At 39.4% G+C, this 22,487-nt stretch overlaps 1 protein-coding gene across 8 annotated transcripts in view; it reads left to right on the forward strand.

The window, feature by feature from the left end:
• SLC25A30 (solute carrier family 25 member 30) overlaps positions 1-17,424 on the forward strand; it is a 30,456-nt gene extending 13,032 nt beyond the window's left edge. The window contains exons 6-11 of one of the 8 annotated variants that reach the window (XR_016507431.1): positions 830-925; positions 1,620-1,744; positions 5,689-5,827; positions 7,377-7,457; positions 8,578-8,933; positions 11,370-11,432. Coding sequence is in view for 4 of the 8 variants with exons in the window: in XM_090258418.1 (XP_090114544.1) it covers positions 830-925; positions 1,620-1,744; positions 5,689-5,827; positions 7,377-7,457; positions 16,350-16,907 (999 nt within the window). In the remaining 4 variants the exon portion in view is untranslated. Of the gene's footprint in view, positions 1-829; positions 926-1,619; positions 1,745-5,688; positions 5,828-7,376; positions 7,458-8,577; positions 9,296-11,369; positions 12,096-16,349 lie in introns of those variants that run through there. The other 7 variants (XR_016507432.1, XR_016507433.1, XR_016507434.1 and 4 more) reach the window with 7 other exon arrangements.
• Positions 17,425-22,487: the final 5,063 nt, after the last annotated feature.

Genomic DNA, 22,487 nt, shown 5'->3' on the forward strand with positions numbered 1-22,487 from the left:
CTTAATCGTATATCAGGGCTACAGAAAGATAGTTCCTGTATGTATTTTGGTTTATTTTCACATTTAGCATGGCAATAACAGTTCCCTTTTAGAAATTAGAGTGAGGTATTTGCTCCCTAAACTGAAATAAGTTATTAATTTTTTAGTGAGAAATGTGTGTTTATTCCTAAAAATGCAAAGAGCTATCAGACATTATTTTTATGTTGGAATCTTGGTCATGTAAATATTATGGCCATTGTAAAGTTCATTTGTAAGTTCAAGTGTAACAGAGTGTGACGGGCATCATGTGGCTGTCCCACAGCTAACTTGCCTGCATACTTTTGGTTCAGCTGGTTTGAAGTAATAGTGGGTTGGAGTAACTAATTGAAGAAATATGCTTGTTCATGTTCAGTGCTGCCAAATACACTGGATACTCTTATTAATTATGTTAAATTTTTAGAATTACCATCATATTCTCTTTCCTGTTTAGTAACCTATAGGGAAAAATGCCATGTTTTTTCCTTTTCAAAGATTATTTTTTAAAAATTAATTTATTTTTGATACTTAGTGAGCTGTTTGTTACATGTAAGACATTCTAAACTTCATTAGATGCTTTTTGTTGAATCCAAAGTGCTGAAGAACCAGTCCTTATATATTTTTAGTCTACTGAGGATTTTTTAAGGTAGCATTATAGTAATATTTATAATTATAGTTTTTTCTTTTAATGGCTGTTAAACAACAGATTGCATGATTTTCAGAGATCTATATTTGGGGAGAAATGTGCTAGTTTCCTTCTTATTTTAGTCTTTAAAATGATCTCTAGATAATGTTAGTCTTTGAAATAATCTAGATACGGATGCAAGCACAAAGCAACACCATTCAAGGAGGAATGATAGGCAACTTCATTAACATTTACCAGCAAGAGGGAACGAGAGGACTCTGGAAGGTAAGCTTGAAAATGGATCTGACTGGCTTAATCCTTCCCTTTTTTTCCTCTTGAATTTATTTTTCCTATGTCTATCATTTTAATTAATCCAAATAGTATAATAAAGGGAGAAAGAGTGACATTTGCTCTTGAAGATATTTTTTTTCTATAAAATGGACATGAAAGGAATATGTCATCATTTGAAAGTACCTTTTGAATAATTTATATATAAGAAGTTCTGTGAAGCTTGAACACTTAGTTTGCCTTTTTTTTTTCTTATGGAGAAGGGGTTTCTAGGTCACAGTTCTGTTGACTTCTATGATGTATGTAGTTTCATGCCTTTTAAATGAAGACTGTTATTAGTGCTTTTTTTAGTGCTTTTTTTAGTATTCTAATGACTCATCAGTTCACGAGATAGACCCTAAAGGTCACCCAGCACAATCCTCTCTGTATGTACAAGGAAAGTGGAGGCTCTGAGAGGTGACTTACCCTGGTCAAGGTCATACAGTTAGTGACAAAATCAGAATTTGATTTTTTTTTTGGCGCTTCTGAGTTTTTACACTCTGGTCTTTTCTACTTTGTCACTGTATATTTCTTCCTACCAGCGGGAAAACATAAATATTGGCCATAGTTTGTGGAGTAGAACCTTTGCACATCTGCAAGGCTTCTTCTATGGAGAGATACATCAGCCATTATTGTTAATGTTTTTACTCAGGGTGTGTCCCTTACTGCTCAGAGGGCTGCGATTGTTGTTGGCGTGGAGCTACCAGTCTATGACCTCACCAAGAAGCATCTGATTCTCTCAGGCCTGATGGGAGACACTGTGTATACTCACCTCCTGTATGTTTATGGATTTTTTTCTTTTCTTTTTTTTTAAAGTATATTTTATTGATTATGCTGTTACAGTTGTCCCAATTTCTTTTCCCTTTGCTCCCCTCCACCCAGTATACCCCTTCCCGCCAGCAATCCCACCGACCTTAGTTCATGTCCAGGAGTTGTTTGTATAAGTTCTTTACCCTTTTCTATGTTATTCTTAACTTCCCCATATCTATTTTGTACCTACCAATTATGCTTCTTAATCCCTGCACCATTTCCCCATTTCTCACCTTTCCCCTCCCAGCTGATAACCCTCCAAATGATCCCCATACCTATTCTGGTTGTTTGCCTAATTTCTTTTTGTTTTTATTTTTTTAAGTTCTGTTGTTGATAGCTGTGAGTTTGTTATTTTAATGTTCATAGTTTTTTTCCTTTTTTCCTTAAATAAGTCCCTTTAACATTTCATATAATAATGGCTTAGTGATGATGAACTCCTTTAGCTTTATCTATTTTGGGAAGCACTTTTATCTGTCCTTCCATTCTAAATGATAGCTTTGCTGGATAGGGTGTTCTTAGTTGTAGGTCCTTGCTTTTCATCACTTTGAATATTTCTTGCCAGTCCCTTCTTGCCTGCAAAGTTTCTTTTGAGAAATCAGCTGATAGTCTTATAGGCAACCCCTTTGTAGGTAACTCTGCTTTTCTCTTACTACTTTTAAGATTCTCTCTTTCTCTTTAACCTTTGGCATTTTAATTATGATGTGCCTTGGTGTGGTCCTCTTTGGGTCTAGCTTGTTTGGGACTCTGTGCTTCCTGAACTTGAATGTCTTATTTCCTTGCAAAATTTGGGAAGTTTTCCTTCATTATTTTTTCACATAAGCTTTCAATTTCTTGCTCTTCCTCTTCTCCTTCTGGCACCCCTATGATTTGGATGCTGGTACGTTTAAAGTTGTCCCAGAGGTTCCTAAGCCTCTCCTTGTGTTCTTTCAATTCTTGTTTCTTTCTTCTGTACCGGCTGACTGTTTATTTCTTCCTTATGTTCCAAATCATTGATTTAAACCCCAGTTTCACCACTGGTTTCATGTGGATTTTCCTTCATTTCACTTAGCATAGTCTTCACTTCTTCCCTTACGTGTTTGCCATACTAAGCATATGTCAAATCTGTAAGCATCTCTATCACCAGTGTTTTGAACCCAGGCTATCTCCCTGTCTGTTAGGTTGGCTATCTCCTCATTGCTTAGTTCTCCCACTGGAACCTTGATCTGCTCCCTCTTTTGGGCCATACTTCTCTTTTTTCTTAACTTGACAGGCTCCTGTGTTTGCGTGTGTCTTAGGTAGAGCCGTTCCACCTGTTATGTTGTAAGGGGCAGAATTTTATGTATTCGTCAGTATGGGGCTACCTGTTTCATCATGTTGTAGCACTGTGTGTTGGGGAGGGGTCTGAGAGGGAGCAATGCCACCTGCTCAGCACTCACCCTTTTCCAGGCACTTCTCCCTCTTCTGTATTGGACTTGTGCCTGTCTGGCTGTTGCCCTGGCTGTGTTTCCCAGAGTGGGTGGGTCTGCAGACCTTCTAGAACAGTGGTTCTCAACCTTTCTAATGCCGCGACCCTTTAATACAGTTCCTCATGTTGTGGTGACCCCCAATAATAATAAAATTATTTTCATTGTTGCTTCGTAACTGTAATTTTGCTACTGTTGTGAATTGTAATGTAAATATCTGATATGCAGGTTGTATTTTCATTGTTAAAAATTGAACATAATTAAAGCATAGTGATTAATCACAGAAACAATATGTAATTATATATGTGTTTTCCGATGGTCTTAGGCGACCCCTGTGAAAGGGTCATTTGACCCCCAAAGGGGTCGCGACCCACAGGTTGAAAACCGCTGTTCTAGAACCATGGGGGTCCTTTAAATTAGTGGACTCCGCTTATAGACTCGCAGTTTCTTCCTCTGCCCCAACCCCCGCTGGTTTTCACAGTCCGAAGCAATGAGGCTTTATTTTCCCTGGTGCTAGAACTGTGAGCTGCGTGATCTGGTGCGGTGCTGGGTACACTCCCCAGATGTCCCTCCCTAGTTTTTTTAATGTGTGACTGCACTTCCCGCTGGCCAGCCACAGGTACTGTTCCTGCTGCTGCCTCCACATTGCATCTTCTCTGCCCCTCCTACCTGTCTGGATGGGTATTTCTTCTTTATATCTTTGTTTGTTGGACTTCCATGCAACTCAATTTTGGGGAACTTCTGGTTGTTTTGAGGTAGTGGTATTCCTTCTTAGTTGTGGAGGGAGATGCAGCATGTCTACATATGCCACCATCTTGACTGGAAGTATTTATGGATTTTTAAATTAATATTTTACATATATACAAGTTTAGGGTGGAAATTTGCTACAAATTTATAGAAATTTTAAGGAAAGATTTTTATAAAAATATTATATTCTCATATTTGAAAATTACATTACAGAAGTGAACCAGGAAAATAAAAGTCATATCCCTTTACATAGGTAGCAATTGTTAACAGTTTGATTAGTAACTTCCAAGTGTTTTCTGTGCATATGCAAATATGTCTACAAAAGTATATTACATATACTTCATTATACAAAGCTCATGCTTTTCATTCCCTTTTTATTATTATTTTTCAGCTTTATTGAGGTATAATTGACAAGTAAAATTGAAAGATATATAAAATGTACAACATGATGATATAATACATATACATTGTGAAAAGATTCTTTCCATCATGTTAATATATCACCTCACTTGTTTACCCTTTTGTGAGTGTGTGTGAAACTATTTAAGTTCTACTCTTAGCAGATTTCAGTTATACAATGCAGTGTTGTCAACTATAGTCACCATGTTACACACTAGATCTTCAGACCTTATTCATCTTCTAATTGAAAGTTTGTACCCTCCAGTCTCCCTATTTTCCCTACCCCTTTGCCCCTGGCAACCACTTTTCTACTCTTTGTTTCTATGACTTGGGCTAGTTTTTGTTTGTTTTTAGATTCCATGTATAAGTTGATACCATGCAGTATTTGTCTTTATATCTTTCCATACCAGTACAGACTTTATTTATTTTTAATAGCTGCAGATTAGTATGGATGTATCATAGTTTAATACATTGAGGGGCGATTTTGCCCCTTGGGGACATTTGGCAATTTCTGAAGACTGTAGGAAGTACTATTTGCACCTACTGGGTAGAGTCCAGGGAGCTGCTAAACATCTTACAATAGGACAGACCTACACAATAGAGAATTATCTCACTCAAAAGTCTTAGTAGTGCTGAAGTTGAGAAATGCTACACTGAGTTAACTGAAACCAAGTGTGGTCTGTGCAGTCTTGTGAGACTGAAAGTTTAGTAGAGCCTAAAGTCCCTAGTGGGCATTTCAGTAAGGGAATTTTCTCACATCTTGAAGAAAAATATGGCTATGATATGACTCTGATGACTACTTACAGGTGAATAGATGCAATAGATTAGTGATTTTCAACCATTGTCAGGAGCACTAACTTTTTTCCCTTTAAATTGTCAAATAATAAAAAAAAAAAAGACAACAGCCAACACAACAATAGCTGTCTGGTGTGAATGAATCAAAACTATACCTAATTTTTTGTCAGATTGGCAAAAGGCATATTTTTTTGTTGTGCTGCAGAATTTTACTAATTAGTTTATGTATGCCATGAGATGAGAAGGATGGAAAATTGCTGCAATAGATCATCCTTAGTGAATATTCCTTCATGTTTCTGTGATTCTTTGACATTCCAGACCCTCAAAGATATTCTTAGCTGAGGTTGAAACTTATAAGCCAGTATAATCAGTGCTGGTTTTTAAGAAGTTTATGCAGCTCTCTAGATATGGTCCTCATTTTTCATACATTTCATCTTGTTACCTGTTATTTTAACATAGTTTGGGGGGAGATTATTACCTGCCTTTTATAGTGGTGGTGGTGATCTTTTTGTTGTATCTTCTTTATAGCTCAAGCTTCACCTGTGGTCTGGCGGGAGCCCTGGCTTCCAACCCTGTGGATGTTGTGAGAACACGGATGATGAATCAGAGAGTACTTCGTGATGGCAGATGCTCTGGGTATACAGGTACTCTGGATTGCTTGTTACAGGTAAGAATGAATGTCCACCTGGATAGGGTTGGAAATTCTTTCACAGCTCATTAGCTTCTGTCTGATTCTCTTTATCAGGAGTTTCTTATTGTGATTGAAAAACAGTGTTTATAGCAAGATAGGCCTATGGATCTGTCACTTGTTATTGTGTGACTTTGGTGAAGGTACAGACTCTATACTTCAGTTTGGTCATCAGTGAAACGGGACAATAATAGCACTTATAGAGTTATTGAAAAAATGATTGAGTTAATGTCTACAAACAGCATTGTGCCGGGAATAATGTGGTAAGCCTTGTTAGTAATTAATGATAAGGGACAGTATTGTGAAATAAGTAAATTTATTTTACTTAATCTTCAACATTCTAGTGGATTGCTTTAATCGATGCAACTACTCCCAAAATATATATCTATGTTAATATATATAAACATATATATTTATATGTTATTCATTTAATCTAAGAAGTAACTAAATGTTGAGGACTCTTATAACTAATATGAGGGATACTCTAAAACCAAGGTGGTACACAGTTTTGCCACATAGGGGCTTTTTTTTTTTAAGATTTTATTTATTTTTTAGAGAGGGGGAAGGAAGGGAGAAAGAGAAGGAGAACCATCAATATGCAAGAGAAACAATTGGTTGCCTCCTGCATGTCCCCAAATGGGGACCTGACCTGCAACGCAGGCACATGCCCAGACTGGGAATGAACCAGCGTGCAGGCTGGCACTCAGTCCACTGAGCTGCACTAGGCCAGGGCTAGGAGCTAACTTTTATAAATACAAAACCTAGATGAATGTTTAGAAATGAAAGCTCATTTTCTTATACCTTTGCTTTACTGTGAAAGGTGAGAAAATAGTAATCTTTTCTGTGATCGTAGTAAAACTATGTCTCTTTCTAAAATACCTAAGTATCCTTCCTGTTGAGTCAAACTGGAGTGAGTATCCTTCATTCAGACATCTCACAAAAGAATACATCAGCTGTACTATAATTCTTAGTTTAAATAGTTGGGCCTACTTCTCATGAGTGGACAGAAGTTTGCTGCTGTCTGCCCTACTAAAATGCCAGCAACCAAAGATTAGGGACCACTTTTATAGTTTTCATTTTCCAGCATGAGGCTGGTACATCTTAGACTTCAAGTATTGCTTTAATGAAGTAAAGATACTTGTTTGTATTCATCCAACGATATGAAATAGTGATGGTCTGAATGATATCTTTACCAATATTGCTTTGTTTCTTTATGTCTGAGTTCTCTGTGGGTCCAAATGGAAAAGAGGCAAAAGACTTTGGTTGGGATTAAATCTCATTTCTTATTAAGTTACTATTTGCTTGCTTTGGGATGGTTTTGCATGGAGCCTTGGTTTTTACCTTTGCCAGAAACCTTTAAAGACCAAGAAGAGGCAGAGGGCAATGATTTCTTAGATAGTCCTTCCAAACAGGATTTAATTTTTAAGAAAAAATAGATTGGATTGGTTCAGCTCTGATGTTATTTATTATTAATGCATTTCACATAATTGGAAAGTTTAAAGTTAACTTTTCTTTCCCCTTATAACAGACATGGAAGAATGAAGGTTTTTTTGCTCTATATAAAGGGTTTTGGCCAAATTGGTTGAGACTTGGTCCTTGGAATATCATTGTATCCTTTTCTGTTGTAGTAGATCTGAAAAAAGATACAGCTAAAATAATATTGTTTGTATAAACTATCATCCTATTAATTATAATTTAGAAGTTGGTTTTTAGTCATTTAAGTTCCTCTGATTCAAGAAATAACTTCAGTTTCTTTTTCAGGAGGTATAACGTCTCTGTGTTAGGTACTATGAATCTTGGTTTAATGATGGTGTTATGGAAAGGTAATGATATCCGTAAACATTTTTACTTAGGCTCTCTCCTGAAAGCTGAGAGTATGTAGGATTTGAGAGAAAGGCAGGATTGATTTTATATCCCAAGCCACCCTTGGGAGGGATGTATTTTGGCAGCAGTGTTTTAGAATGTTTATTTTAGAGCAGGGGTCCCCAGCCTCTGGGCCATGGACTGGTGCTGGTCTGGGCCTGTTAGGAACTGGGCTGCACAGCAGGAGGGGAGCATGATGTAATGCACTTGAATCATCCTGAAACTGTCACCCCCACCCCCCACCCCCCACCCGTGGAAAATAGTCTTCTATGAATCTGGTCCCTGGTGCCAAAAAGGTTGGGGACCACTGTTTAGAGAGTGCTTAAGGATAAACAGTAATTATCTCTAGAATTATTTGGCCAATCAGCACTATTTCTTGTATGCCAAAGTGGGAGGTAGGAAAGAAGTAGCAGTTTAATAGACATGATGGGGCAGATTATAAGGTAGGGAATGTTGGTTTTACCATCCTCTTGTTTCTCTTTATCTCTGCCTCCCTCCTCTGGAAGCCTGCCTAGTGGAAACCCTTGAGGAGAGCTTCGCAGGGCTGGCTGTGTTTCTCTTTCACACAGAACTTAACTGTTCTGTAAAGTCTTCCCACCACAGTAAAGTAAAAAAAGCTAGGCAGTGTGGGTATAATCTTAGGAGAAACTTTCAGAGCTGATGCTAGGTGATTTCTATATCTTAGCTGTGATCTTTCTGTTCCAGGCTGACATTGGGAAGGCTCAGGGGCAGATCTTTCAGGATTGTTAGGATGGAGCCCCTTATGTTAGTCCCGTTCATGGCATGTGGTCTGCCCAGATGTATTTGTTCATAGATGTACTATCTGTAGATCTGTTTTCTTTGTCAGCCTTAACTGATAACTGTAGTTCTTTGTGACATACGAGCAGTTGAAGAAATTGGATTTATGACAAGTCAAGGCTGCATGAGACATCCCTCTGAAAACGCTAATTTCTACAACAGTAAAGCTTCCTGTGTTTCACACTGCTTCTCACTGCTTGGCTCGTCACAGATTCTGAGGTGTGAGCAACAGATGAAGATGGGGTTAATTCAGACTGCTGTGTTTTGGCATCAAGACACTCTGTGTTGAATGTTTAATAGCATAAACCTAGTCCTTCCCATCAAAGTGCCCTTCAACATCCAAGATAACATGAAATGCATGGTTTTTGTTAAAGAAAACTTGCAAGGAGATCAGGAACTATTACATACACTGTTTTCTTCAGGGGTGAGTAAAACCTGATGCATCTCAGCTCATACCCGAGAGTATCAGATTCTAAGGAAACTCACTGGTACATGGAATAGAGCCTCCAAGAGGGTATTATTGTTCCTGAACTTGGGGGCTTTTGCTTCTTGTCAGTTGAAGAAATTTCACATGTGGAAACTGGACTTCTCAACCCTAGTTATAAACAGTGCAGAAAATAGATCCTTGGAATATTGCACTACTTTATAACTTCCTATGTTGGCAGGATATTTTCACTTATAATAAGTGATTTTAAGCCTTTGGAGACTTGACCTTTGTGAGGAATTGTTACAAAATATTAATATCTAATGATATTAATGATGATATCTAATGATATTAATATCTAATGATATCTAATGATATTAATAACATCTAATGATATCTGATGATGGTGTGATATGTTGGCTATGAAAGTGGCAAGGTTGTGTTGATGGGAGGTATTTCAAGCAGCTTAGGTTCTGTCTTAGGTCATGCTAGTAATTTGCTTTATGATTTTTAGCAAAACTTTATTTCTCAGTCTGGAAATGGAGAGAACATCTATGGAAGGTGACGGTCAAATAAAAAAAATGCTAGTTGCTGCTACTTGACTTGTTTGGTAAGGGTGTTTACATTATGCTGTCATACAGTTTTAATCCAAGAAGAAACAGTCTATGTATATGAAAGTCATTTTATCATGACTACTCATCATAATTCAGAGTGAAGCACTTTGTTAAAGGCCTGTGAGAGAGAGAGAGAGCACTGTATAAGTTAAGGTTTTGTAATTTTTTCTTAGCAGAATGTTACAAGTGAATCAGAGTTGAATTTTTCAGATTTTCCAGTTTTTACTTTAGTTTGGGTTATGTTTGTTAAAATATTTCCTGTCTTCGACTTCCTGATTAGCTTGGATGGAAAATACTTGCGTGAAATTTTAGAAACTATTTCTTTAGTGTCACACCTGTTTATTTAATTTCTGCTAAGAAGTATATATCTTCCTTCTCTTCTTCTAAAGACAAGATGCATCATTCTTCCTCTTCTTTTTTCTCTTCATCTTATTCTTTTCAAAGTAAGAAGTGACTGTGCCAGCCTCAGGAACTTTCACTTCTAGAAGACAGTCTCAGAAAAGGGGCTTCAGTTCTACCCATTGAGAACATTAAGTACATGCTGTCTGGTGGCTCCAGGGTAGGCACTTCTGCTAGACACTTCTGCAGTGTCTACCCTCTACCAGTTTGTCTAGCCCCTGGGCTGCCTCCTCTCTTCGAGCACAGTACAAGGAACACAGGTATTTCTTGTGGATTGGGCAATTCTCCTCCAAGCCACTTTCATCTTGCCTTCTTTATTAATGATGACTTTAAATAAGATTTTATGGAACAGAATTTTATTTCCAAAAGTAAGAGCTAAGGCAAAGGTATTAAAAAGAGAAGGGAAGACAGAAGAGTGGTGGAGTGGTAAGTACATGTAAATTGCTTAAAGACTAAGATGAAAGTCCAGATCTCCTTGGCACTATCTAGATGTGACTCTGGAAAGCTAAACTTATTCAGGCCTCACTACTGGTACTGAACCATATCTTTATAAAGAGGAAATTTTTTTCTACTTACCAAAACATTCCATAATGTGATAAGGGCTTTCTATAGAAAGGCTTTCACTTTTGAGTTCCTTGAGTTTAAAGAATTATTTACTATGAACCACTCTTTTTAATGTAGAAAACATTTTATTTTTTAAGTGTACATATCATTTCTAAATGTGAATATCATGCACTACTCATTATATCGACTTATTAAAATTATGTATATAGTCATACCAGAATGAAAAGAAATTCAAACCTCAATTTAAATATGTTTTTAAGGAAAAAATTCAGTATTTCTTTAAACAGTTATGAAATAGGATTTTAACCTGTTTTATTTTTTCTGCTTTCTGAAAGAGTTAATGCAGTTGTTGAAGTTTCTAACCAAGAAAGAACGTAAGGACCTGGGAGACTTGGTCCCCTTGTTTTCAGGGACGTGGCTGAAAATCTCCCTGTACCATTGGATATTGATTAGGCAGGAGGATTTTAAGCTTTTATAACCAAAATAAGAAAAATGGATTTTTTTGTTTGCTTGTGGATTTGTGTAATCATTAATGCTAAATGTTGCTGATCCATAATATAAAAATGCCTTCTGTTCTCTGTATTTATTCTTGGGCTAGGAATAGTATATATTATATAAAGACTATAAAGTTTTGATAAGCCTTTATATTTCAAGCTCTTTATTTAAACATTGTTGGAATGTGTGGCATAAACCTTGATTCATTATTTAATAAACTAGAGTAATATATAATTATAAAAATGATTTGTGGTTATTTCAGATAAATAGAAACAATTAAACTAAGGTACTCTCCAAAAAGTCCAGAAAGCTGGAGTAGAAGTAGCTTTTGTGAAGGTGTTCACAGACATTTCTCTCTGCCTAGGGAAGTTGTTGGGATCATTTTACTGTCTGGACACCTGTGTGACTTCCTATTATTGGAAATATTCTGCAGCTCAGAAGAGGCTAGTGAATTTGCTTCATGGGCAGGGTTGGCAAAACACCCTGAAAATTGAGAATACCAATGTGATGACATCAGTGCCCTGAACTTTCAAGTTCCCTCTGTACTTCTTCCAGCATTTGATTTGTTGTCCCAAGGCAGGAGCTGGGGTCCTTGGTTAACTGAAGGTAGGCAGAGATACCTCTGGTTGGCATAAGATAAATAGCCAGTTGTTGGGGGTCTCCCTGGGAAAGTATTAAGACGAAGGAAACGAAGCCTGTAAGACCTGACCAGAAAACCAGGAAAGCTGGATGCATACGTGCCTTGATGCTATAGCCAGTGGGCCCCAGTGGGAATCAGGTCATGAGAAAATGCTTTATGTCCTTTGACGCTTGCCCTGTTCTTTTACCTCGCTTGATCGCTTTATTGTACCAGCAGCAGAAGTTTTAACTTTAACTCAAAAAGAACTCAATATCCCTATTTTATGGCCATCTGAAGTCTTTGTGTCCAACACACCCTGACCTGAGGGAGATCTCAATGTTCCTTCAATTGTTATCCCTGAACAATGTCTGTTTTCTGTAATCTGCACTGTTTAATTGGTTGATGAGCTTTACATGCATGCTATATGCCCTTAAGCTTATTGCACTCAATAAAAGACCTTGGAGGAAAACAGTTGAGGCATTTGTCTCTCAGGCATTTGCCGGCCTTCTCTCCCATAGCACAAGCTGTCTGGGAAGTCTTCATTTCATCCTCGACACCAGGGAATCTCTGTGGGTCGGGGGTCCCCAATAGCCAGTAGATGAAATACAAACATGGTTCGTTAATTTTTCTAGATGCCTATTTTCTTAATGTTGCGGCTACATAAGTGAGATTGCACACTTCGGAACAGTGGATTAAAGCAAGCAAAGGATTTATTTGCCGGAGGCCAGGCAGAGAACTTGTCTCAAACAAAGCACCAATAGGAATGGGATTTGGGGCAGGGTTTATATAGGATTTGGCTCCTCTAGTGAGAAGCAGCTTTTGGGAAGCAGGAGGGCGGGGGGCAGGACAGGGCTGCAGAAGTGTCAAACAGGAATAGAAGTTCTCAGGGCCAAAAGTTCGCAGGGTCATAAAGTTATCTCCAGCAGCAGCATGGCAGCATAGCTCTCCAGCTAGGGACGAATTCTCTGCAAAGCAATTTATCTTCGAAAGGCTAGATATCCTGTAAAATACGACTTCACAAATGTCATAAACAAGACAAGCAAATAGAAGGAGATAGGGGCTGGGATCTTTTAGCTTGTAAATCACCGAGTGGCTGTAACATTTCTTCCTTACATTCCTCCCACTAAGGCTTTTTAGCAAACCTTTGCTACTTACAGAGAACATCTGAAGCTCCTACATATTTACATATTTAGCAAACCTCTGCAACTTTTTACAGAGAATATCTGATGCCTCTACATTAACATTTGAATTAAACAGTAGTTTATTAAAAGAACAGAATTGGAAAAAAGAGGGATATTTTTTGTTTCAGTTCTGCCTCATAAGAGATTAAATGACATAGCCATATGTGATTGACTTTCTATGAGGGTCAGTGAGAACAGCTGACTACTGGTGTGTCTCGAATACCTGAACAATAGAACTTTAACTTGGATTATTGCACCTGTTAGACAATTTGGCTTTAAATCCAGGCTCTTTATTAATAAAGTGGTAGCTGGGAAAATCTATAGGGTAAATTTTCAGTAGATTATAAGTAAATCATTTGGAAGCAAAGCATGGAAGTAAAAAGAGAAGGACAGAGTATGTATCTGTTTCTTGAAAGCTTGATGCAAATAATAGAATCAAAGCACCAAGAGCAAAAAACTGGACACAACCTTTATGGCTATATGTCCCCTCCTTAAATAAACTGCTCTACTCATATAATGACTTACTGTGTGTGGCACATGAGAAGAATGAGTTAAATCTCAACCTGCTGACCTGGAAAGATGTCCATGATATGTTATTAAGTATGTCATGAACTCATTTCTTAGGAGAAAAGCATAAATTTATGTAAGTAGATAATGGATTTAAAGGGTGTGCTTAAGAGTTCTTCAGAGAAACAGAACCAATAGGCATGTGTGTGTGATATATTCACACATAATATGAAGTCTGTCCAGAAAGTACCCAGCCAGTCATATAATATGAAAAATAGAGATATTTATTGAAAAAGATGCAAGATACAAGAAACATCGTACATAGGACAATGATGCCTCAGTCCCCTTCAAGTACACACCTGGGGACCTCACACAGTTCTCCCAGTGTCTCTCCCACTGTTCAAAACTGCAAAAATCCTTTTTTGGAATCACCATCAGCTGCCCTGTTGTATTTTCCTGAGTCTCATTGACAGTCTGAAATCTCTTCCCTTTCAAAAGTGATTTTAGTTTTGGGAAAAGGCAAAAGTTGCAGGGTGCCAAATCTGGGTTGTAGGAGGGCTAAGTCACTTGGGTGATTTGACCTGTCAAAAAACTGCACAAGACGTGGTGCATGAGAGGGTGCATTGTTGTGATGAAGCTGGAAATCATCAGCTTCCCATAGTTGCAGCCGTTTTTATCGTATTGCATCTCTCAACCAACAGAACATTCAGGTAGTACTCCTCATTAATTATTTGGCCTTCAGGGGCATACTTGTGATGCACAAAATCTTACCAATAAAAAAATCACAGTTAACATGGTCTTGATCTTGCTGCAGGTTTGCTGTGCCTCCTTTGGGCATGGAGAGCCAGGTGACTTCCATTGGGATGACTGGCCTTTGCTTTCAGATTATTGCTGTAGACCCATGATGCACCTCTGGCAGGACATTCTTGAAATCTGGTTCATTGGTAGTGGTCTGAATCAAGTCATGAGCAACTGCAGCACGATGTTCCTTCAGCTCTGGTAGCAGAAGCCATGGAACGAGTTTTGACACTACACGTTTCATGCCAAGATCCTGCGTCAAAATCTCAGGCACAGTAGTTTTTGGAATCCCCAGATCAGCTCCTAGTTCTCGCACTGTCAGTCACTGATATTTGTTGTTTGCAGCTTGTACATGTTCAACATTCTCAGGTGTTCTTCTTGTTGCAGGCCTTCCAGAATGTGGATGGCTGCTAACAGATTCTCGAGCACTTTGAAGCATTTGCTCTGCATTCATTGCATTATCTCTGAAAGCCTTCTGAATCATCCAAATAGTTTCCATGGAGGAATGGTCAAGGTTTACGCAAAACTTGATGTAGATTTGCTGCTCTACTTGCTCATTTTGAATGCCATGGCCACACAGTACACATGTTCACTGAACAGTATCTACCGCCCACACTGACTAGAACAATGAAGTCATCATTGTTCACAGAGAGCATTCCAGTTCACTTTCCTTGACTGACAGTTTACATTGATGTCATGCAAACTGTTCTCATTATATAAACAATGGCTGGACTTTTTCTGGACAGACCTGATAGATTATTTATTTTAAGGACTAGGCTCAGGTGAGGGGCTGGTTAATATGAAATCTGTAGCTCAGTAGGGCAGGTTAGCAGACTGGAAACTCAGGCACGATTTCTTTGTTATGGTCTTGAGTCAGAATTATTCTCTGGGAAACCTTGTTTTTTCCCCTTAAGTCCTCTAACTGATCAAATGAGGCCCACCCATATTATGGAGTATAATCTTAGTCAACTGATTATAGATGTTATTTAATATCTATAGAATACATTTATATTAACATCTAGACTAGTGTTTGCTGTACAACTGGGCACTATAGCGTGGCCAAGTAGACAAAATTTAACTATCATAGGGTGGAAAGCATTATGAGTATTTTCTTTATGCAGAATTGTGTTCTCTTGGTTCTAAAAGCTTATATTTTATTACTTAAAATATTAGAAACAAAAAAAGGGCTAGCTTGGAATACAGATGTCTAAGTTATGGTAAATGGGGGAAAATGGGAGTTGAAGTAAATATATACTATTTATATTTTAATGATATAATATTTTTAAAAGTGTATTGTCTATCAAACTTAAAATTCTGCTGAAAGAATAAGTGGGAAACTTTTGCTGTTTATTTCAGTTTATGTTTTTATTCAGTGAACTTAATATTTTATAATTAAAAATTTCTAACCATTTTTTTGACAGTGGGGTGAAACCTCTAGATAGAGTGTATCATGTAGACTGTGTATCTACTCTGTAAACTCCTGAGGTGTTTTACACAATTCTTAGTCTCCCTCTGGCAATAGTACTTTCAAATTAAACTGTTTAATTGCATTGTATGGTAGAGAGAGCAACATTTTCTCTTATGAGGTTGTGCTTCATTAATTGTAATCTGGCAAATACTCATATATTTCTGGGAAGAGAAGCAGATCTTCACTGAATGTATGTGTGAGAGTTTTGGTGATTCTACACTTAAAAGGAATCCATATCTTAGAGCCACCCTGGTCAAAAATATGCAAGAACTGCTTGAATCCACTGGCAGATTTCATCTTGAATCCCATTACTAGTCTAATTTGCTATACCACTTTGTGCTTTTTAAACAATAATTTGCACATAGTATATAGTGCAATAAATACTTGTTGCATTAAATGGAAGCAACTTACTAAGATTTGCTCATTATTTCTGGGGTTCTTATGTGGTAAGTGTTATCTTAAGGTCATAAGGTGTCAGTGAGAATTGGGATGAGAGTACTACAGGTAGCATTTCCTACAGATTGCTTTATTCACCGAGTTTCAGAGAAATCAAAACTTCTGTCAGCCTGTGTTCAGTTCAGGCTAAGAATTTTTTTTTAATTATGGTAAAATATTCATAAAATGAATGTATCACTTAAGCCATACTAAAGTGTACAGTTCTGTGGCAATAATTACATTCACTTTGTTGTCCAGCCACCACTACCATCCATCTCCATAACTTCTGAGAGATGAATTGTTTTGAATAGATCTTGGTCCTTAACTCAATAGCAGTGTCCATGCTTGTTGCCTTCTTACAGACCCAAGCTGGAAGATAAGATCCCAGAACTTGGGACTTCCGGCCAAGATGAAGGTGTGGACAGAAATGTTGCATCTCCCTCCACAACTGAGAAGGAATACAGCTGCCTCAGGACTGGAAACAACCAGAAGTTCCAGGGGATCAAGCTGCATGGAAGTCCAGCAAACATAGATCTAGGGAAGAAATGCTCATCCAGACAGGTGGGAGGGGCAGAGCCGGGGTGGAGGGGATGCCGTGTGGTGGTGGCAGCAGCAGTGGCAGCGGTAGCAGCAGCAGCAGGCTGGCAGAAAATGCAGTCACACATTTTGAATGGTCAGGAGGGACACCTGGGGGGTGTTCTCCACTCCTTGCCAGACCTCGCAGCCCACGATCGAAGCACAAGGGAAGGTCAAGCCTCATTGCTTCTGACTGTGCAGACCAGTGGGGGTTGGGGTGGAGGCAGAAGCTGCCGGTCTCAGCAGGGTCTGCTTGTCTGGAGGGCCCCCACGGTCCTGGAGCATCTGCAGACCCACCCATTGAGAACGACGGCCTGAGTGGTGGCTAGGGGTTGCCAGTTTGGTGCGCAGGTGGGAGAGGTGCCTGGAAAAGGGGTGAGTGCTGGGCAGGCAGCATTGTTCCCTCTTGGACCCCTCCCCCACATATAGCACCACAACATGGTGAAACAGGTCGCCCTGTACTGACAAATCCCTAAGGCTTCGCGCCTTACAACGTAACAGGGGCGACAGCTGTACCTGGGATGCAGAGGCAAACAAACACAGGAGCCTGTCAGAGAAGTATGGCCCCAAAAGGGAAACGGATCAAGGTTCCAGTGGGAGAACTAAGTGACAAGGAGATAGCCAACCTAACAGATGAGGAGATGGACAGCCTAACAGACACAGAATTCAAAACACTGGTGATAAAGGTGCTCACAGGCTTGACAGATAGGCTTGAGTATGGCAAACACGTAAGAGAAGAAGTGAAGTCTATGCTAAGTGAAAGGAAAATCGACACAAAACCAATGGTGAAGGGAAGGAAACAGGGGTTCAAATAAATGATTTGGAACATAAGGAAGGAAAAAACAGTCAACCAGTGCAGAATGAGGAAACAATTGAAAAAAATGAGGAAAACTTCCCAAAATTTGCAAAGGAGATGGACACGCAGGTCCAGGAAGCACAGAGGGTCCTGGACGAGCTGGACCCAGAGGGGACCACACCAGGACGCATCATGACTGAGATGCCAAATGTGAAAGATAAAGATAGAGTCCTGGGGGAAACAAGAGAGAGGCAGAGGGTTGCCTACAGTGGGGTGCCTATGGGACTATCAGTTGATTTCTCAGAGGACACTTTGCAGGCAGGAAGGGACTGGCAAGCAGTATTCAATGTGATGAAAAGCAACCTACAACCAAGATTACTCTATCCAGCAAAGCTATCATCTGGAATGGAAGGGCAGACGAAGTGCTTCCCAGACAAGGTAAAGCTAAAGGAGTTCATCATCACTAAGCCATTATTATATGAAATGTCAAAGGGACTTACTTAAGAAAAAGAAGATAAAAAGTATGAACACTAAAATGACAACAAACTCACAACAATCAACAACTGAATCTAAAAAATAAAAACAAAATGAACCTAAGCAAACCAGAATAGGAACAGAATCATAGGTATGGGTTCATCTGGAGGGTTATCAGCTTGGAAGGGTGAGCGGGAGAAATGGGGAAATGGTGCAGGGATTAAGAAGCATAATCAGTTGGTACAAAATAGACAGGGGGATGTTAAGGATAATATAGGAAAGGGTGAAGCCGAAGAACTTATATGCATGACCCATGGACATGAACTAAAGTGGGTGGGAGTGCTGAAGGGAAGGGGGATACTAGGCAGAAAAGAACAAAGGGGAAAAAAGTTGGAACTAGTATAACAACATAATAAAATATACTTAAAAAAAAAAAATCCCAGAACTTGTATCTTGATACTTTTTTGGGGGAGTGTAATACACATGAAATTTACTATCTTAATCATTTTTAAGTGTCATGTTTAGTGCTAATTAAATACAATACATATACATTGTTGTACACATCACCACCATCCATCCCTATAACTTTTCATCCCGTAGAACTGATGCCATACCTAGTAAATAATAACTCCTCGTTCTCTCCTGACAGCTCTAGGCAACTATGATTACACTTTCTGTTTTTGATTTTTGACTAATTTAGCTACCTTATATATGTATCGTATGACTGGCTTATTTTACTTAGCATAATGTCATCACAATTCACCCATGTTGTAATATATTACAGAATTTCATGGCTTTTTAAGGCTGAATAATAGTCTGGTATATGCATAGGCTGCATTTTGCTTATCCATTCTTGTTTTTCAAATTACATTTTATTTTATTATTATTTTTTATGGGCCTTTGGACATTTTTAAAAAATTTTTGATTTATTTAGTTTTTCTATTACAGTTGTCCCACATTATTCTCCTTTGTCCCCCTCCACTCAGCATCCCTCACTCCCTCAGGCAATCCCCACACCATTGTTTATGGGTGATGCATATATGTTCTTTGGTTACTGCCTTTCCTATTTGTACTTCTTAATCCCCTCACCTCTTCACCCATTCTCCCCATACTCCCCTTCCTTCTGGCAAGCATCAAAACACCCTCTGTATCCATGATTCTCTTTGTTCTTCTTGTTTGCTTAGTTTGTTTTTTAGATTCAGTTGTTGATAGTTCGGTATTTATTGCCATTTATTGTTCCTAGTTTTGATTTTTTTTTCTTAAATAAATTCCTTTAACATTTTATAAAATAATAGTTTGGTGATTATGAACTCCTTTAGTCTTTTTCTTGTCTGGGTAGCTCTATCTGTCCTTCCATGTAGACGATAGCTTTGCTGGGTAGAACAGTCTTTACTGTAGGCCCCTGCTTTTCATGACTTTGAATATGTCTTGTTTGGCCCTTCTAGCCTGCAAAGTTTCTTTTGAGAAATCAGCTGACAGTCTTATGGGAACTCCTCTGTAGGTAACTATCTGCCTTTCTTTTGCCTCTTTTAAGGGTCTCTTTATTTTTAGCCTTTGGCATTTAAATTATGATGTGTCTTGGAGTGGGCCTCTTTGCATCCATCTTGTTTGGAACTCTGTGCTTTCTAGGCATGCATTTTTATTTCCTTCGCCAAATTAGGGAACTTTTATTATTTTTTAAAATGGATTTCTAACTTCTCTTTCTCTCTCCTTCTGGCACCCCTGTGATGTGAATGTTGGAATGCTTGAAGTTGTCCCAGAGGCTGCTTAACACTCTCCTCATTTTTTTTTTTCTTTAATTCTTGTTTCTTCTTCTTGTTATGATTGGTTGTTTTTGCTCCTTATGTTCCAAATCATTGATTTGATTCTTGGCTTCATCCACTGTATTGTTGTACTCGAGGTGTGCTCCTTGTGTGGGGTGAGTACACTCTTTTTGTAGTTGAGCCTTGATTGTTTTTGGTGGGTCAATGGGAGGGATTTACCCAGGCCAGTCAGCTGCAACAACTGGCTGTGATCACTGACTACCAACCTCCTCCCTCTGTGGAGGATCAGCTGTGCAGGAGCTGGGTGATGCTGCTCTGATGTGATCTGTAGCTGTCCACTGGGTGTGTAGGCTCTGGGGTTTCCTGGATGGTGCAGGCCAAGGTCATCTCCCACGAGTGTTCTGCCCCCGGGCCACCCTGCATGAGCAATAAAGCAATCTGAGATGGCTGCTACTTGTATTGGGTTTGGAGGTTCCCAGGTGAAGCCAAGGTGTGAACCTAGGCTTGCTGCTGCTAGTGCTGGGCCTGCTGCCACTTAGGAAGTGGTACAGGGGCTGGGGACTCACTGAGACTGGCTGTTCCTTGTTTGAGGATTTAGGAAGTTGTGAAGCATGAGCCAAGACCAGCCATTCATATGGAAAAACCACTGTTAACAACCTGATGGGCCCATTAGTAGGGTGGGATGGAGTCTCAGGGTATATCTAGGGTGGGGCAAAAGTGTTAGCCAGGTTGATGGAGTCTCAGATATGGCATCTGTCTGCTGGTTCTGTGGCTCTGTTGGAGGGGGTTTCAGAAATGTGACAATGACTTTGTAGAGGCATCAGCTATTCCCTGTAGAAAGTCACAGAGGTTTGCTAAATATGTAAATATGTAGGGGCTTCAGATGTTCTTTTTAAGAAGCAGCAAGGACTTGCTAAAAAGCCTTGGAGAGAGGAATGTAGGGAGGAGTAGCAATTGGTGAATTACAAGCTAAAAGCACCTCAGCCTCTATCACCTTCCATTTGCTTGTGTCTTGTTTATAACATTTGTGAAAGTTATATTTTACAGGATATCTAGCCCTTTGGAGATAAACTGCTTTGCAGAGAATTCGTCCTTGACTGAAAAGCTATGCTGCCCCTGGAGATAACTTTATGGCCCTGCGAACTTTTGGCCCTGTGAACCTCTGGCCCTGAGAACTTTATTCCTGTTTGACACTCTCGCAGCCCCGTCCTGCCACCCCCCTTTCCAACAAGCCTCTTCTCACTAGAGAGAGAAAGCCAAATCCTATATAAGCCTCTGTCTGTGCACTGTTTGAGACAGTCTCCACCTGACAGCCGGCTTAATAAACTGCTTGCTTTAATCCACTGCTCCGGAGTGTTCAATCTCGCTTATGTAGCCATAACATCTTCTGCCTGCCTTCTATCTGGGAGAAAGCTATCCCCCAGCTCTTGTGTGTCACAGAGTCTTTCAAGCTGCTACCCCAGTGCTGGAGCTCAGAGGGAGTGAGTAAGTCAGTGTGTGGGTTCTTTAAGAGGAACTGCTTGAGACTCCGGCAGTTTCTTCCACTGACTCAATCCCTGCTGGGTTTTGCAGCCATAAGTTATGGGGACTTACCTTCCTGGCACTAGAACCCTGGGCTGGGGGTGCCCGGGGGCTGGTACTCCTTACTCTCAAGATATCCCTCCCGAATTTTTATCCACCACACGTGGGTGTTGGACCAGCCTGTTCAGTGTCTCCGTGTCTCTGCGTGTCCTACCTATATGGATGGATGTGTTTTCTTTAATTCTGTAGTTTTCTATTAACTCGATTTTTGATGGTTTTGAGTGATGGTTGTTCTATAGTTTGTAATTTTGATGTGGTTGTGCAAGGAGGTGAGCCATGTTTACTTACGCCTCCATCTTAACTGGCATTCTTATGTGTGCTGAGGAAATTTCTGACCCACAAAATTATTAAAGAAAATAAAATGGTGCTTCTTTTAGGGCACAATTTTTGGGTTAGTTTGTTAGGTAACAATAGATAACAGGAACAAAACTATTCCTCTGTCGAAAAATATTTAGGTTGTGTCATTTTTATCCATTACAAACTATAATATTCATGTACTTGTCAGATCATGGACACCTGGACTTTGGACTTTGGTAATCAACCTGGCCCTGGACTTAGCATTTCCCAAAAGATATGTTGATGGACTGAAACTTTCCCAGAGGAAATGCTAATGGACTTAGCCCGATATGTTAACTAAGCTGGTGTGAGAGGGGGAAAGCAATGAGATGTAAATAACCTACTGAATATGTCGATAAGCAAACTCCCCCTTATCGGAAGGTGCATAAAAAAGGTGCTTGCAGAAGTGTCGGGGGTGATTCCTATGGGCCCACGAGGAGGACCGGGAGCTACCCCCAACCCCTCCGCCGCCGTTTCCCTTGCTCCTATGGGCCGTTGAGTCAGTCCAGGGAATTGCCTTTCCCCTTAACCCCCTTCCCCCTTCCTTTGTTCCCTCAATAAACCAGTTATCTGTTCCCACAGCAGTCTCTGGACGATTTCTCAGAGTAGAGCTACCCTGACAGTACTATTTTGCATATTCAATTTTTTTAGGATAAATTCTCAGAGATAGAATTGCTGGATGATAGTGCTATCTTTTCACTTTATTTCTCCAGTCTCTTCAAAGTGGTGGCAAATTTCCCTCTAGAAAGAGCATATAAAGTTGACCTTTTCCCTTCATTCTCCAAAATGTCTTTGATGACACACTTCATCTTCCTATGTTTTGTTTACTTATGTCTAAATGAAAGGTAATGTTGTAACAGAACCCCTGGGCTGCTCCGATTGAAACAGAACCCGTGGGCTGTTTAGTTAGGGGCCCGATTGCCCGCCGCCAGAATTATAACTCTCAAT

The sequence above is a fragment of the Furipterus horrens genome, unplaced genomic scaffold, assembly GCF_987537825.1.
Source record: "Furipterus horrens unplaced genomic scaffold, mFurHor1.1.pri manual_scaffold_12, whole genome shotgun sequence".
Taxonomy (NCBI): domain Eukaryota; kingdom Metazoa; phylum Chordata; class Mammalia; order Chiroptera; family Furipteridae; genus Furipterus; species Furipterus horrens.